The sequence below is a fragment of the Phoenix dactylifera genome, chromosome 11 (assembly GCF_009389715.1).
Source record: "Phoenix dactylifera cultivar Barhee BC4 chromosome 11, palm_55x_up_171113_PBpolish2nd_filt_p, whole genome shotgun sequence".
NCBI lineage: Eukaryota > Viridiplantae > Streptophyta > Magnoliopsida > Arecales > Arecaceae > Phoenix > Phoenix dactylifera.
The window spans coordinates 3,811,453-3,829,774 of record NC_052402.1 but is presented as its reverse complement, the minus strand read 5'-3'; the positions used below and the strand labels follow the sequence as shown (position 1 = coordinate 3,829,774).

Sequence of the window (18,322 nt, the reverse complement as noted above, 5' to 3'; positions counted from 1 at the left end):
TTATCATATCTCTAAATATAAAAATATTTTTGTAATTTATTTATTTATATTAGTTCAATATTAATTACAGATATGCAGCTTTAGGGATTCGTAGGACCCACGTTGGTTGGTGGTGGGTTCGGACCCATCCTATTCCTATTGGGGCTCAATTTGCTGAACGCACACCAGGCTTGGGCATACGCGCGTGAAAGAAAGATTACCGCCCAAGTGGGTTCCAATAAAAAAATACTGGAAAGGAAAGGTGTGAGACCTCAGGGGGAAACCCCAGTTCGTGTGATTTTCCAATTAATTAAGAGAATAAAAGATGCGAGGAAATAGCATCTCAAGTCTTCGGGAGGCGACGGCTCTCTCTTTAATCAAAAGTCGGGACGGTGATGAATGGTCGAAGTGAGCCACTTCCTCTTCACATCCGGCAACTTCCGTGCGGTTCACGGCCTGTCGCTGACTCGCTTCTATCAGCCGGCCAGCAACATCAGAATGGAGCGGCCATCTATTCGAGGAATGCGATAGCAGCACGTATCTGAATACGAACCACCCTCGAGGAAGTAGGAAGTAGGCTTTCTGAGTCTGCAAGTTCGCGGGAGCGATGCTGAAGGATGCTACAGAAGAAACCAAAAAGAGGCATAGGAAGGAGCTTAAAAGCTACATTGAAACAATGGCACGGGCGTGCGTCGACTTTCGCGCGAAAGAAGGATTCTCGCCTTCCTTCGCTCGAATCCTTGGCGACATGTTCTCTTGCTTCTCTCAGCAAGAGAAGCTTTCTACTCCCGCATATTCCCCGTCGATGATCCATGGGCTGGACCCTGGCTCAGTACTTGCACCGAAAACCGCTCGGCCATTCTCATGTAAGAAGTCCACCGATGCAACATCCCCGGACATCGCCCTCGAAGGAACACTAAGTCTAGGGAGGCACAATTAAACACGCCGGATTCCGGGTTGGTGGTTGTACGGTGCACGGCGGTAGCATAGCAGATACGTGAGCTGGAGTGCGGTTTAAACCCACCGGAAGCAGCAAAAAGAAACAGAGATGTGGGCTAAGACAACTTATTGGGCTCCAATGTGCGGTGACCCACGTCAGTTACTCGCAGTCAGGTCGTAGATTACATAAACTATAGAACGATTCCTCTGAAACAAATAAAATAACAGTTCAACCCACTTCGTCGTGGGTCGACCAAGTTTCCTATTAATTTGACCTTTTTTATAGTTTGATGCACGCGAAAGGGAACCATAAACATTTTTTGCTTCGGAGTATTAACCCCACAAAAACTGTCGAGAAATCATGATTACGATTCCAGAAAAAATTAAATATAAGCAGATAACGACAAAAAAAATATATATGGGAGCTCTAGTAACCCTGAGTATTGGGTCTGGCTCCAACAACTATACGCAACCCGAAACCGCCCCCCTCCTCAACAAAATAAAGAAGGCATAAATAGGTTAGACCTCTAGTCCTTCCCACGAGAAGAAAATAAACAAGAAATAAATGTGCTACTCTTGCAAGGTGCCTGCCGATGGCAACAATCTAGTAGTAAAAGGTATGAGAGCCGCTAGTAGTGCCTTTGGGCACTCTTCATGCGGCAGATGCCCACACCCTGATATTGCAACGAGCCTCTGCAAAACGATCATGGCAAGAATTAATAAAATCATTTTGAAAAAAAAAAAAAAAGCTACATTAAACAGTTCCCCTTAGCCCCCAACCATCTTCTGTAGTAGAATCACTTGCTATTATTACACGGAGATATGAACGTATAGAAGGCAATACTATTCTTAGTAGCAGTGTAATGCCTGAAGGTGAGCTAGGTATTTAAGTGCTGCTTGTAAGGGCTTAAATCCAAAACAGTAGGCAAGATAACAGGAATGGGCATGCAAATAAGGGGAAATCAAAGAGACGAGATTTTACACATCTTTCAAAGTGGAACAGGGAATTGTTCAGGATCAGAAACAGGTGCATAATCAAGCAGTCACTACCTGTATAGGTCAAGTTGCACTCACAAACATATACTTGCTACTAACAAATTAAGATATGCAAGCACAACACTACATATTTTTTAACGGAACGATAGGTCAAACTTCCATCATTAACGACATTACATTGATAACTACTCGCTTCAAATGACACATAAACAGGAGATGCGCAGCAGTTTCAGCATAACCAACAGGAGATGAGAACATAATATAGCAGTTTCAACATCATATAGTAGATGAGGACATAATGCTGTTCTCCAAAAGTATATAACAGTGGAAAAGCTTACCGAATTTGCAAGCTGTGAAGCCATGGCTTGAGCTGATTTAAGAGAAACGAGTGCATCCTCAGCACCTGCTACCACCAAAACAGGAAGGTCTTCTACTGATTTCAGCAGTGTTGCTGCATTTTGTGGGGAGAGAACTGTTGCAAATGACAGACGTCCCATCTCATGCAGTGCTTCATCCCAACCTTCCACATATAATGGGGCCTGTAAAGGGATATCAGTTTTAAGCTAAAGCATGGCGAGCCTCATTTTTATGCAGAAACAGGAACTACAACTTTAGTAACTAGGATTCTTTTGCGCACCCCTCAATAATTTCTTAACATTGTATCTATCCGACAAAAAGCAGACTGTGTGTACAAATGACCTCCCAAAAACCAGAAATTTGCATTTTCACCCTTCCACTTATATTACACTTCTTTTCATAGTTATAAATTATCGTATTTGCTTTACCAAAAAAATTATAGTATTTACATTTCAGAAAAGATTTTGGCAGTTAGATTCCAATTTGCTCTATTTAAGGTATAGCATAACTTTGTGGACTCTAGAGCACAAAGGTTATCACTTATCAGTTGATCACTCCCCTATCTTTAACTTTAGATTGGCGCAAAAACAAAAACACATGAATTTAGTTATGAAATGACCATTCTAACTCTCCGCTCAGAAATGAAGTTACACTACTGTATGCTAAAGATCACTCAGTATTTTCAAGCAATCACAAAACTTAATCAAGTTCTTTAGAAATTTATCTGATTCTCCACTAAGCTTTTGAGTTGGAACAGGAGATTATGTTACTAAAATATCAGCTTCTTTACTTATTTGACTAATTCTGAATGTCAAAAATTATCATACGATCTAGACAGTCCTAAAACATTAAACTTCAAATGCTCTGACACATGTTGGAGGATGTGCTAGTAACTAACATTTTTGTAAACAGACAACGTTGTGTTCTAGCAAATATTAACATGCTACACACAAGTTGGTACTCTTCATTATGGGAGACTCAGAATAGACAGGCTCCCAGATAAAAATTTGCTGAGCAGAATAGACATATTACTTAAAGAAACCACATGTCATGAGGATGCAACACTCACGCATGTACACAGAAGTGGACATGATAAAAAGATACTCAGAATATAATATTGCCAATTAATGTTTCATAACATCAAAGAGCGGTCAATTTCAAGAATTTAGATATATCAGGAGCGGCCTCTAGTCGCTAGATACACGATACAATGAATATGGAAATTTTGACAAAAAGCATTGCTTTAGTAGTACATGCATGTACACACGCAATTACTGCTTCACCATATTCGACATTTAAAATGAAATATTACATGCTCGACAGGAATAATATGCAATGCAACAAATTCTCCACTCCAATTTAAGGTGATTAGGGAATTCATGAAATTTTTTGTTGCCAGAGCATTGTACTAGAACCTAACACTCTTGCAACATGAGACACATCACTGTTAAAAACAAATAAGTAAAATCGCCGATTTTTTTTTTCCTTCAATTATTCCCATTCCCCAAGGATAATGTAAAGTTTGAGGGAGGAAAAAAGAAAATTTATCCTCCAAGGAATTTATGAAAAAAAAAGGGTCAAGCATTTAATCAATATATTCTTGATAAGAAGAAGCAAATAATACGCTTTTAGTTCGGGACACATTATTCTTGTGGAAGTAAAAGTGCAACAAAAAGAGTAGGTAGTAGTCATACCTTGTAGAGGCTCAAAACTTCTGTTGTTAGCTTGGTAGCGTCATACCATGCATGGCGATTGATGACTTGAGTAATTTCAGCACGCAGCAAAGGACGGACCATGTGCTTCTTCCCCAATGAAGTATGCAAGAGAATTCGGGCAAATGCAGGAACAACTTCTCTTGTTAAGCTGACACTAACAAGTACCACACCCTTGACTTCAATCTAAGAGATGCAAGCATTAAGTTAAAAAACCTAGTGGACCCAAAAAAAAAAAAAATGAACCATCTCTAAGCATGGATTTGTAAGTAATCTGCATGGGAATGTTTTTCGTATGTTTAACCAAAAATAGCAAGAGCAATTTTTTTAAATTATCAAATGCAAAAGCTCAGCATGATTTAAACTATAAAGTGACATTACACAGACATCCAAGTACTAAAAAAGAAAAGGCTTTTCAAAATAAGGTAAATGACATGGCACCATATACACTTACAAATACCATTCACATGATTTCTACATGGAAATTTTCAATACAGATATAACAATATAGCAAAAAGGTTAGATCACAATAATATCAAGATATACCATCAAAGGCAAAATTCAGTCACTTACACTGGCAGATTTACCAGAGGCAAGGATTTTCTCTGCAGCCTTCAAAGCAAGAAGGCCTCCATCATCATGTCCAACCAAAACCACAGACAAAAAACCCATCTCCATGCAGAAAGAAATAAGGAGGTCAACCTGCACATGTTTAGAACAAAGCATAGGCTTCTTCAAGATCCGTAACATGATTAAAAACAAAGATAATCAGAATAACATGTCAAAAAACTATTGGAAAGAATGCCTTGAAGAGCAGTCAAATGATGCAAAACCTGCAGTAGTGCACATACAGCATATGGCCCTCAACCATCCTGGATTTCATTATATCTCATGCCATGGCACTTTCCACTAGGACTTGCCATTACTTTGCATGTGTAATTAAGAAAGATGTGCATTATAAACAAATGGAAACTTAAGAAGTATGAAAACAAGAATATAAGATAGCACATCAGGCAACTGATTGAGAAATTATGCAAAAACAAAGGCATAGTTACAGTATTAAAACACATGCAGAAAGTGTCTCAACAAAAGAGAACTGATAAAGTTTTCATCCTATACTCAAACTGAAAATACAAACAAGTTACAGAAGCAAAATTAACAAATACAAGTTTCCAGCATCAATTGATAACCTCTGACTTGTGAATCAACTAATCAAGTAAACCATTCTGAGGGCAGGAGGTGGAGACTTCTTCAAGAACTAATGAAAATTCATTGAAGCATCATGCAAATCAGAAAGGAACAGTGTAACAGTACCCAGAGAGAATTGGATGGCAAAACAGATTAACAGAAATTAATTTTCTCCTCCCAAAAAGGCATGAAATGAAAATATATGAAAAAGCTTTAATGACTTAAAAACAACAAAACAAGTAATCAACTTTTCTTGATGGAGCACTAAAGCTACTGGAAAAGAGCGCCCGCCATATGTGCTGAAGATTGTGTGTATGTGTGTGTATGTATGTGTACATACGTACATATACATACCCCTATGCAAAAGACTTGAAAGAACAGCAATATGTCGAATTGGACATGAATTGTAGAAGAATCACCTGGGATTCTAGCATGTATGGGTTCGGCGATTGCTTGCCTTCCCAATCTTTCCTGCTTGGGCGAGATGTTAATCCCCACCCAGGCCGATCAAAAGCCACAACCGTGCAGACAATCTGCTGAGCCAACACACCCATCACATGCCTCCATGAGAACGCCCCTCCCCCAAACCCATGTACCAGGACAACAGCAAGCTTCCCCCTATCCTCTAGGCAGGTTCCAAGAATAGCAGAGCTAGATGAATATTCATCACTTTTGCCATCATCAAGACTCAGAGAAGGAATTTCATCTGAATAGAACAAAGGTGGAGTTGCAGAATCTGCTAATAGTGGTGCATACAGAGACGAATTTTGGAATTGGTTACTGAAGCTTCTGTTAAGATGATAGTGGCTTTTAGGTGGAATTGTCAAAGGCCTATCGAGTTTAAGCCTTGCAGAGGAAAGGCTTAGTGGGTTTGCATCCGGACCAGGTTCATGGAAGAGCGAGGAGGCTAAAGAATGAGAGCATGGTGAGTCAGACAGACTGAGCTTATAATGAACTGTAAGCCCATGGCAGGCAATGAATAAGCTATCAATATCTGCAAGAAAGCTGATTGGAAGGTCACCCTCTTCATGCACTATTGCTTTTCTTTTCATTTCACTGTCACTCTTTGAACTTCTTCCACAGGGTGTGGGAGATCGAGGGATCTTATGGCATCCAGAAAAGACATTCTTGCATGTGAGCACCTGAAATGTAGAATGAGAGGAAATTAACTATATATGTAGGATATTAACAGCATTCCTGAGTTCTACAAGATAAACACTTCAGAAGTCAAAAAAAAATGCAGACAACAATTCTTCTCTGGAAAGTGATATTTTGATGACTTGGTGGCATTAAAAATAACAAATTTGAAGTGCCGCTATGTTTATATACCATATATTTGCAATTACAAATGAAATTTTGTGTATGTCCTGTGTAAAATAATAGCACAGCAGTCTATGAAAATAAGTTTGCAAAGGATAATAGTATATAAAATTTAATCCCAAGGTACTGATATAGGAGATATAGCACATAAAGGCATTTGAATTGAGAAAATAACAATTAGAAAAATGTAAATGAAATGAACATACTGCTTCTGGATCTAAACAGTGAAACAAGAGCTTCCTCCGCGCTCTGCAGCTTGTCCTGTAAGCAACTACAAAATGACCAAGCACAAATACCAATGAAGAAAGGAAAAGAACAGGCATCCCCCAAGATTTTCTTAAATGCAGTCTCTCTCTTCCCGATAAGCGTGAAGATTCTGGTTCTAATTCAGAGAGAGGAGTGAAAACACAAGCCTTAACTGACAGGATGAGCACTGAAGCTAAGGAACAGAGCGTTACTGTTCCAACATATGGACCATGAGAAAGCGCAGGACCATCGCACAAAGAATAAACACCTGCAAGCAGAAAATATGATTATGCATTGGACATAAATACTTTGAAAAACCAGATGAACTGTCAAGGTATTTGAGTATGAACTTAACTAGAACATTTCTCTCATTACGATCAATCATTAATATACAAGTAAACAGAGAAGAAGAGATGGTTCACAGGTCAAAAATAATTGTTTTCTTTTTTCTGTTCATGAATAACGTGTTTTAAAACATGTTTCCACTTCATATAATTTTACAGAAACTTGATGAATATCATAACAACCAAAATCATTGCAAATATTATAAAAAGAGAAGGCAATTCTTAATAAGACTCAATTCATCACCATTCGTGCAGCACAGATAAATTAATTTCACGAAAGCACTTCATGTATCCAAACTGAAAGTAACATGAAGATTGTTGGTTTAACTAAAAATATAGCTAATGATTCATTGAAAAGGGATTTTTTTCAGTTTATTAAAAAGACACAACATGTTCCTTATTGAAGGAATGGAACAAATGACAAAATAGAGAAAAAAAAAAAAAAAAGAGGAAAAGAAAGAAATGCGAGCGTCGTTGAGTAATACATTAAACAACGTCTATGTGAAAAAATGAAAAAGAAAAAGTCCTCCTAACTTTTCAAACCTACAGATAGGTTTTATTGGGAGTGAAAATTTCAGAACTTATTTAATACATGTTAAAAGAAATTAGGGTTTAGAATACTTGAGAAGATGCAAATTTTCATCTTAATCCTATCTACAGTTACATTCGATGAAAAAAAAATTGAAAGTGGTATTGCAGCAGTGTTTAGCCTTTTCAGGAAACATAAAGGAGAAAATGATGACAATGAAGGGAAAAAAAAGTTTTACACAGCTTTAAGATGAACGAAGAAAAAACAAAGCTCATGAAGAGCAAAAGAACAAGAGGAAAAAAGACCAAAAAAAGGAAAGAAAGAAAGCTTTTGGTCAAAGCTCAAAAATTATTAAAATTCTAATCGTTTACAACAAAAGGCAAAGATGATTACGCTCTCAATTTTGAAAACTAGAAGTCATCTTCTCTTCATGATAGCAAAACAACAACCTAAAAAAGTAAAATTAGGAAGTAATATCAAAAATTCCAAATTCGTCCTCGGCTACGCTACGGTTGCCGATATCGCGACATATCATCGAGGAATCAGCCAACAAAAATTGGACAGAAAAGAACGAAGAAGGAAGGGGGGAAATGGAAAGAAAACAGCGGAAAAGGAAATAAACCGATCCAAGGAAGAAGGAGGAGCAAAACTATACATGTGATCACAAGAGATCGGGCGATGGAAACAAGAGGTATATCCATCAGCGAGCTCTTGAAGCCGTATCTCTCCAGGTGGCCCCTCACGCCGTAGCACCTCGCGCATGCGAATCTCGACGCCAGCACCAGCGACACCGTCACGTCCCCGACGGCCACAAGCACCGGCGCCGACGAAACGAGCAGCGACGCCACCATTGTCAGCATGAAGAATGCCGTCCGGAGCCCCCTCCGGACCCTCTCCAGCTTCCCCTTCCCCCCGGCAGCCATGTCCGGAGCTCCCGCCGGAACGTCGCCAGAGACCAGACGCGCTCTCCGGGATCCAATCGATCACTCCGTCGTCGTCTTCTCCGTCGAGCTTGCGAGAATCAGCGGTGGCGTAGGAGAGTACGGCGCGAGAGGAGGGGACGAAGCTGCCGAAACCCTAACCGGCAATCAGAAAAGATCGGAGGTTCCGTATTTCCGCGGCGATCCGGCCATTTCCCGGCGGCCTCTACTCCGGTGGCGGATCGATGGGAAGCACCATGGTCTGGAGCTCCAGGAGACGGGAAGGAAGAAAGAATCCAACAGGAACAGGTGGACGGGAAAAGAATGGAGAAAAAAAAACCAAGTACAAAACCTACAGTTAGAGAGAGAGAGAGAGAGAGTGAGAGGAGAGGTTGTGATGGTATCTGTTGCACTATAGTCCCCATTTATTCTATGATTCTGTAATAATTTGAAATCTTCGTGCTATCGTTAATGTCGTATGGTGTATTAAAATCGAATACTTAGTAGTTTAAAGGAATTTAATCAGCTCTTTGTTTTCATCTCACACGCGCCTGCCGCTCTCTCGAGAATGACGATAATGCCCTCGGTCCCTTGTCCTGGACCGGCCGCCCAGGAGTGAAAAAGATGACGAGAGCTCGACCGTTGGATCAAAATCCGAGTGGTTCTTCTTGTGAAAGTAAAAATTCCGCATATGCGGGGGCCTCGCCCTTTTCTGACTGACAAATTCGAAGCTGGAGCCATGGTGGGGCCCACTGCTTCGTGGTGACAGCGTGGAATGATCCGACGGTGGGGGCGTCAACGAGAAAGAAAAATAAAAGGGCAAAGCTGACAGTGTGAATGTGGTCCCCAGCTGTAGAGCTTGCTTGCGCATGCTCCCCGGTGCCAACTAAAATATGAAAATCCAAGCACGCATCTCAAATCCGAGGTCGGTGTTGTCATTGAGCAAGATGTTTAGGGGTATGATTGTAATTCTGGGCGCTGCTTCCGAGAATGTGACCGTTGGCGGGTGGGGCGGATCGTGGTCGGACCGGAAACCGAAGCTCGGGAAGCGAGAGCAGAAGGAGAACAACATCAACGAAATATGCTCCCCCCCAGTGTCAAAACCATTCCGGGAATCTGGCCGTCTTGTAACTTTCTGGGGCTGTGATTTGCGGAGCGTATCAGCGCCTCCAAGGAAAGCATGAGACTAGGTGAGTGAGGTCACATCAGGCACGGTGGGGGCTAAGTTGACAGCATGGGACCCCGGATGAACGCCGTGGCCGGATGCACGTGGGAGGCGGCGAGGGGGGCGAGCGTGCTCAAAAGAGAGATGCCTTGCTGGCTTGGGGAAGGTAACGGTCAGATGGGGCAGAAGGCGCGAGTGTCGGCATATAACGTGGACGACACGTGTCGATGATTCGGCGAATCATCCACCTATCGTACCGAAGAGGAGGATGAGGGCTCACGGGCACGGCGTTAGGGCTATGAGTTGGGCGCCCGAGAGAGGGTCGCGATGAGAGAAATAAAAGCTGAGGGAGAACCAGATAATGTCCATCCGAACTTTTGAGCATCCAGATCTGAGAAAATACAGATACAAATTTGAGTATCTGGCCGACAGTTGTAAACCTATTTTTTAAAAAAAAAATAGATGGGCAACTACCTTATCTATATTCAAATATCTGTAATTCTACTTAATTTTATATAAATTTATAATGTAATCCTACTTAAATTTTACTAAGCAAATCTACTAAACCTCAGTCCAGTAGCTTTCTCCGGCCTTAATTTTCAATAGGTACAATGCTAGAGAATGGCGAGTTCGAAGGAATAAAAAGAAAGAAAAGAGAGAGAAAGAAGAGAGAAAACCCCTGCTTCGGATGGAAAAGCAAACTCCTACTAAGGGTTCACTAATGCTCATTGTGTGCGACGCATGAACGAGTCCAGCATCCAAGTCCGGTTGGTCAAATAGTCTGGGCTCGGACCAGGCTATCGCAATATTTGAATAATGCGAGAACAAAGAATGTGGTTGGAGTGCTGATTTTTCGATGTGATGAGACCAATGATCAATTTATTAATATATAATACTTTTTTTTAATGTAAGAGAAGAGACCTAGGATGAACTTAAGAAAGGAGCACTTGTAGAGATGGCTCGAAAATGATCAGAGAGCTCGACAGGCTAGCCTATAAGTTTGTTTTTCTTTTTCTCAATATATTAAGTTTGAACTATTGGAGAGCTATAGAAAATTGTAATTTTGATAGAGAAATTGTTGTATGATTTATATTGTGGGACCTGGAACCGCAAAACTCCATTTGGCCCTCCTTTAGTGTAGCATCCATGAGCCTCAACTCCCCAGAGCAGCTACAGCCTTTTTTTTTTTGCCCTTTTTGGTGAGAAAAAGCAGTTGCAATTTTATCTATGATTATTTTTAAACTTAAATTCCTTTTTTTTTATCATCATAGGAAATTGACCCTAGTTATAAGAGAAGAGAAAGTGAACTTTGACTAGATCCAAGTTTCATTTAGAGCTAAAAATTATGTATATCCAATATTTATAACAAACAAATTAATTTGAGAGGAACAATTAGTGCAACTAGATTTATGACTATGTAAAATTAACCTAGATTTTTACATACCAAATTGATTATGTTGGTTCTATTGAGATGCATTGCTAGGTTCTAATTTTATGTTTAGCTGGTTATTAGTTTTAATAACTTTAGGATTCAAATCTATGTTAAGTTTGGTTGGGCTTAATATACTTGTGCTTCTTTTTTTTTAAGTTGAAGTGGGATGGTGATGTTTTTGTCTTTTAATAGAAGTTCTTGATATTTTTGCTTTGCAGTAAAAGAGAGATGTGGTTTTATTAAGAGAGGGAGAGAGTTTAGTGGCTCCCAGTACTTAATCCCTAATGATTGTATTCCTATATACACAGAGGCCAGGTACAACCTTCTTGAGGATCCATTATTCTTAAGAAAAACATAAAATTATAGTTGGCTCATAATGTATACAAATCATAGTAAAATATTGGGCAAAAACTTTAATGAAGAGTCTAGCTTAAACTGTGTTCTTTCGCTGAAAATCACTTTTTTAACCCTTTTGGATGAGTTTGGCTGAAGTCCAGTTTCCATTGCTGGGCAACTAAACAGCCTCTCGTCCATGTTCATTGAACACTTATATGCCTTCACGTCTAATATATAATTATTAAATTATATTACTTAGCTGTTTTCCCCTTTAGCGAGAGGAATGGGGGCCAAATCATAACTTTTATAATTACTTGGGTCTGTATTCTTCAAAATGTATCATCCAAGACTCAAATCCATGGGTCCGAGCTGATATCATATTTGGTGCCGAGACCTACTTTTTGAACCCTTTCTTGAAGACCAGCATTCAAATTCTGGCAACGGTCATGAGAAACTCTTATCGTGTCGTCCTGGAGGCTGCCCTTAACCCACTGCTCGGATCTCGCGTCTATCTGAGAGCTTGGAGCCGGCCATTTAGCTTTTCAAATTCTCTGTCTGGGTGAGAAAGATGGATCTTCTGACAGGAGACAGGTTGTACTTTGTGCGTATTAAAGTTTGAACTTCTCTTCTATAGAATATTTTAATGGTTTAATTAAATTCGAAGAGCAGAAAGAAAATTTGACCACTGGCTGCTTCTTTTTCAAGTTCGAACCACCTAAAGACTCTGTAACATATATTAATTTTATAGGACAACCGGCGTTTCATATATTTTAACTGGAGGAGAGAGCATGCTACAGTTTACTGAGTGGCTAGCCGGGATGGAAAGAAGTAGACAGATCGATGTTAGTCGATAACTCACCATGGATTGAGAAAAGAGGTAAAAAAAAGTTAGAATTTAATAAAAGATTTTGATGCCTTTATTAGACATGATTATGACCCTTATCATGCAAAATTAACATTCATATAAATTGTAACTGATGATCTTGAAGAAATACAAAAAATATAGATATTTGTTACAGTTTTCGCACTTGACAAAACGAAGGATGAAGCAGGGCTGGGTGAAAACGTTTCTTCGCACGACCATCATGCTCCTTAGGAGAGATTATGAAATACCATGCAAGGCTTTGTCCTTTTTTTGCTTAGCATCCAGGGCTTTGTTTTAACCTACACCCTTTATGCCGGGTAAAGTGAACTTCATGGCATATGCAGCTTCCAACTAGATCTTTTCTCCTGGAAAGTCTTTTGTTTCTCCTACTGCCACATTCCGTTCTCAAGTTCCAAGTTCTTTCTTTAATATAATAAAAAATAATAAGTGCAGAGAAATAGTGAAGCACTTGCTTTAAAGCATTTCACCTAGCAGAGAGTTTACAAGAATTTAATAAGTTTATGTTGAACAGCACTCATCATCTGTCCTACAACAGTACAACTATACCTTCGTCATGGTTGATTTCACCAAACTGCATAATATTTCTTTTTTCAGTGCCTCCGCCAATCCCTGCTGAAAGTTTCTATCCCCTACAACGTTAGTTGCATTACTAGGAAGGTGCCTTCTACACAGCATTCAACAAATCCCTAGCTACATTAATTATGAGCAGAACCCGCAAGTGAATCAGTGATGAGAATTCATATTCTGTACGTTAGAATAGGCCTCTTCCTGCCCTCTTGTGGTAACATAACAATTCTTATTACCTATAAATTATAGAAACAATTTGTTCTCCGAAAAAGCATCTAATGCATATTTTTTCCAATAAAATAATTAATAATAATATGCATACGAGTGAAAGAGATATTGCACGTTATAAAGTTAGTTGGAATATATTTTTTAACTTTTTTTAGTCCTACATAAATATCCAACATCCCTCGGATAAATAGTCGATATGCATGCATGATGCTCATATATTTCTCAATTTATAATTAATTCAGAAGGACTCGTGTGGTAGTATTCTTTAGCCTATATAGATTATAAATCGAATCCACTCTAATATTATTTTCAACAATTTAAATTTCATCTAAAAATAGTAGTCGGAAGATATTATTTAAATTTTTAGTCTCATATAAATATTTTATTTTTTAATAAAATAATTAATATAAACCTAAATATATATTTGTATAGATTCTCTTATTATGACTCACAACCTAGCACCAACAATATTCACCGGTCCGCTCAAAATTGCTATGAAGCACTCTCAAATGGTTGAATACATGGTGGACAATGTTTTCTAATTCCAAACCACAAAAGCCTCTTTGTCCTAGGGGCAAAATTGAGGATAGCACTGGCTAGCATGAGTTACACTCGGCGGGCTCTGTAGGCTAGAGCAGTTCAGCTCGAGGGCGACTGTCATTAATTGGATCCTGCAGTGCGCCGGTAGGGTGGGTGACTACCATTCGCTACTTAGAGACATTCGAGTTATGGTCCGTGGTGGGATGGCCTTGCAGACAAAGCATGCGTATAAAGAGGTCAATGGGACAGCGGATTGGGCGGCTTCATATGTGGCCAACCACTCTAGACATACTAAGTGGGGGAGAGGGACTTACCTAATGCACTCCTGAACTCATAATTTTTTTAATTTTTTTGATTGTATCCATATCTGTCATATATGATATATGGAAAAAAAAACTATATAAAAGCTAGAAAGCATGCTTCATGAAATTGGAGCCCAAGGAAAGCGCCAATTGGGAACACCAACTACATAAGAAACGAATTATTTGAAGGACAGGTGGAGACAACAACCTATGCCATCCATTTTAGTACTAGAAATTAGGAACGAAGTAGTGACAAAAACAGTAGTTGGTGAACAAGACACGACCGCACTTGCCCTTCTCTTAAAAAAAAAAAAAAAAAAAAACAGAGAGAGAGAGAGAAAGAAAACCTCAAACTGACCCCATCTTTGGGTGTCTTTTCTCTCGGTCCTCGGCGTTTCGGTATGGTCTGCCCTCATTCTTCTCCTTATCCTCGAGGCTTTTAGCATTTAGTTCCCATTACCCATGCTAGCTCCCGCAACCGAGACAAAGCGGTGTTGTAGATTAGACGAGAGTATTCTATTGTCCTTTGAGGAGCATCACCTGCTGATCTGCCATAGGATGTAGAAGTGTGAAGACGGACTGGATTCGGCACAAGTCCAGCACTCGATGGAGGCCGTAGGATCATGCCATGTGGCAAAAGGACAGCAACGCAGTCAACAAGGACAACGTGAGACTAGAATATGGCTGGCTCTAAAAGAAAAGGGCAGTGCAAAAGCCGTTCGAACAAAATGAATGAAATGGTAGTAGTAGATGAGACGATGCCGGGCCACGGGCCACTTCCATATATACTCGAGAATCAAATTTGAACGAGTTCTACGTTTGTTGCTTTCAGGCGGGGTTGGTTGTTTGTTATTTAATTGTGCCAAATAAGGACGGCAGTAGTTGACACGAGAAGAGGAGCACATGGCACTTGACCGCCGATCGAGCTGAGCAGCCAATGGTGCGGCAGTTGCTCCTGAGGTGGGCTAAATCTAGACATCAATGAAGCTAGAACAAGCTTCGACATGAAATGGCTGCCAGCTCGGATGCGAGGACCTACCTAATCCTCGACATCTGTGATTTTGCTCTCGCACGGATTTACCCATTAGGAAGAATCCAGACGGGCTTTATGTTGGGCTAAAATTAGGGGAAGCATGGATTAGGCTCCATCTGAAGTCCCATACATGGGCTTGATCTGTACCCGTTATTTAGGTCATCCTGGCCTTGTGCTAAAGTGTGGGTTTTCCAACGCAATGGGCCGAGCATCATCCTGATTCCTGCCTCCCCTGCGGACAATTTTAACAGGGGCAACCAGTCCGTTAGAAGTTTGACAAAATTGCCTCTCACCTAACAATAACATCAAGATATTACTATAGTTCGTGTGGAATTCCAGGATGATATTGGGCATAGGGTGTTCCGCCCTAGAACCACAAAGGACAATTCATGGACCGGCAGAAAGATCTGCCTCTGGCACTCGCATTTTGAAATCCATCTAAAAAAAGCCTGTTACTCGTCGTGGCGCGCCACTCCCTGTACCATTATTCCTTTCCCGCGTGGTGCACGGTAAAGGGCCCTCAAAACCCAAAATGCCGCTCTCTTACCCATTAGGTATGTTTGGCTGGAAGAGTTAATTCTGAAATAGGAATAAAAATAAGTAGCTCTCATTTTGACCATTTAGTTGGAGGGAGTCTCATTCTTATTTCAATTCTAGAGAAAAATAGAAATACCCCAATCTCTCAAAATCTAATCTTTACTCTCCCATAGTACTCAAATCTAATTCCGATTCTAGTTACGAACCAAATGTGTCGAAGGATATTGCTATTCGAATTCTTATTCATATTTCGATTCTGATTCCAATTCTGATATCGCAAATCAGACACTTCTCCTTGTATATTGCACCTTTCTTAGATTGAAGAGAATTGAGCAAGGTTTGAAGCAGAGATCGCTCCTAAGCTTGGCTTAGATACCTGGGCATGCAGACCAATGCTGGTGAATCAAAACTTAAATATGACCAAAAGATCTTCTAAAGGATAACGTCTGTCAAGATTCAAAACCTCCAACCTCTTGCCTACAAAATGAGAGAATGTATTCCTTTAAAATTTAGATCATTGCAGTCAAACTAAGGCTTCTTTTGGTGCTTCTATATAATAATTGGTAGGGTGCACAAGTATCTGTACAGCAAATAGTGGCCAAGACGTTGGTACAGGTAGAGAGGCTAGTTAAATTCACCACCTCGTCTGCTGAGCTCCCAAACCCCTACCCCGGGCCCTCATTATCCTTTTCTATGAATCGAGCCCTTGACCGTAATCACCTAGTTCTCACTCACGACTGCGTCAGAGTTTTTTTTCTTTCCCCCACTTCGTAATGGCAAGATCAAAGCGAGACACCTATTTTCCGAGTATATTATCAAAGGTCCAAACAATTTTTTAGCTTATTATTAAAGCGCTTCAAGACCCAAACAGATGCTACGTGCAAGCACAAGTTCGTGAATTGCACCGACCGTCGAGACCGTGGCATGCCAACGTCGATACATTTATAGTTTTCCGATCCCTGACTTCCGCTCCTGGCTGCCACTGCCGATACCTCCTTCAGAAAGCAGCCTTGTCCTTCGAAGCTCACATTCTTATCACTTTTGTCATTATGTTGAGCGGTGCGGTTGGTTACGTGATCGCTGATTCGGCGTTCACCCTCATGGGCTGTTGCTTATTTGGTTACCATCACGATAGAGATGGTTTACATAAAGCGCATGGTGAGGCTTTGTTCTCTACAATAATTTCCTCTCCTTGTTGATGGCCCTGGTGTTCTGGGTCGTGACAAGGGGGTATGTGGATGTTTTCACTGCTGCTGGGTCGAGTTCTGGGAGTTGGCTAAGGTTGGATGCTTTTATTGCAGTGACTTTGTCTTGTGTTTTTGGATTTCTAATCAGTTTCTAAAGTTTTGCGGCGAGGAGAGCAATCTCGGCCACAGCTAGCATTTACAGCGACTGGTGTTGTCGCCAAGTTTCTTGCTGTTGTCATCGATGTGTTGATCTGGGATTAAGCACGCAAGCTCAATTGGTCTGGTTTGCTTGCTTCCAACTCTTGTGGGTGGAGTTCTTTATCAACAATCGGTTGCTAACAAGCCAGCACCTTCCATCAGAGCGTGCGTCGATCTGCAGCGTCTAAACTGGCAAATATATAGTGGGGTTGAAGATGATGGCGCTTCAGAATTTCTCATAAAGGATGGTGATTCTGAAGACGAGAACCAAGATATATTTTTAGCTGTCTGGTAAGGGTTCCGAAGCATGAACCTTATATGAGAGTTTCTATTTCTTGATATGTGGATCTGTGGCCCATTCATGCTGTTATTGAGATAAGTACTATGCTATGGGGCTAACGTTTTATGCTCATTTCTTCCATGGAAGCTATCCTAGCGTTCTTCTATTAGGGGAGAGGGAAATCCCTGGCCGTTCTATATATCTTCTCTTCTTGTTTTACAAATGAGAATTCTTAGTGATTCAATGTCTGGGTTTGTGGCATCGTAGCTTCGTTTCGACTGGAAAGACAATCTCCGGTCCGTTGTAAGTGGGTCATAAATATCACTGAATATAAATGCAATTGCTTAAGTCGAACTATCTTATTTAGAATTTTGTGGGTTTCTTGTAATAAATCAAATTATGAATCGGATTTTACCTCAACTAAGCCAGGATTTTCAGCAAGTCCAGAGGTATCCCAAGGCATCGGTTGCTTATATTTATAACGAGGTCGTACCTGCTACTCTGAAAGGACTCGAGTTTTTGAGACATCAGTTGCTTGATAAAGTCGCGACTAAATCTTGATGGGTGGATTTGTTCCTGAAACAAGTGAGTCAGAAATCAGAATGTCAAATTCAGAACACAGGATATTATTCTCTATTTAGTGGGTGAAAGGTCTTGTAAAATATTTGCCATGTAGCACTGAGAATATAATGGTTTGAAGTAGTCTTGACTAAGTCGTACGGACTCGATTACGTTAGCAAAAGCCATTCAGCGCAGTATTCATGCTCGAGGATTTGTGGCACTATGTGGTTCCGCTACTTATCTCACGCAATTGAAACTTTTGAGTTTATCAATTAAAATCTAGCTAATGAGAAGAGTCTCGGCACATAACACGATTTGAAGATGTGACCCATTGCATGGCTATTACGGTATACCATGCGCGCGTGGGATTAGAAGATGTTTGAGATTCATTTATTTACTCTTGGAAAATACAGTCTTCGGTTGAAGGAAAAGGCATTTCCGCTTGCCTTAGAATGCTATCCACCTAATTACAACACATGGCCGGGTTTGAAACTTCAAGTTTCCACAGCTGCTTGCTAGAGTCAGTCTTGACCATTCAGC

The 18,322-nt window shown here is 40.4% G+C and overlaps 2 protein-coding genes across 2 annotated transcripts; one reads left to right on the top strand and one right to left on the bottom strand.

Moving 5' to 3' along the window:
* Positions 1-1,217: 1,217 nt before the first annotated feature.
* Positions 1,218-8,938, bottom strand: LOC103721092. The gene is made up of 7 exons (XM_008811145.4): positions 8,266-8,938; positions 6,698-7,005; positions 5,591-6,313; positions 4,557-4,685; positions 3,966-4,169; positions 2,253-2,453; positions 1,218-1,611 (listed from the first exon to the last, which is right to left on the bottom strand). Exons 1-7 carry the CDS (start codon positions 8,531-8,533, stop codon positions 1,489-1,491), a joined length of 1,956 nt encoding a protein of 651 aa, XP_008809367.2. The 5' UTR covers positions 8,534-8,938; the 3' UTR covers positions 1,218-1,488.
* Positions 8,532-17,236, top strand: LOC103721663 (GDP-fucose transporter 1). Its single transcript, XM_008811959.2, is given in 8 exon segments — positions 8,532-8,839; positions 16,428-16,521; positions 16,523-16,597; positions 16,600-16,652; positions 16,654-16,716; positions 16,718-16,934; positions 16,936-17,001; positions 17,003-17,236. Coding segments are annotated over 8 exon segments (1,110 nt in total).
* Positions 17,237-18,322: the final 1,086 nt, after the last annotated feature.

Excerpts from the sequence above, each read along its gene's own strand:
- LOC103721092 (XM_008811145.4), bottom strand. The coding sequence starts at position 8,533 with ATGGCTGCCGGGGGGAAGGGGAAGCTGGAGAGGGTCCGGAGGGGGCTC. Across the intron at positions 7,006-8,265 it reads CCGATCTCTTGTGATCACAT|GTGTTTATTCTTTGTGCGAT; the intron begins GTATAGTTTTGC and ends TTCTGCTTGCAG. Across the intron at positions 4,170-4,556 it reads CCTCTGGTAAATCTGCCAGT|ATTGAAGTCAAGGGTGTGGT; the intron begins GTAAGTGACTGA and ends TGCATCTCTTAG.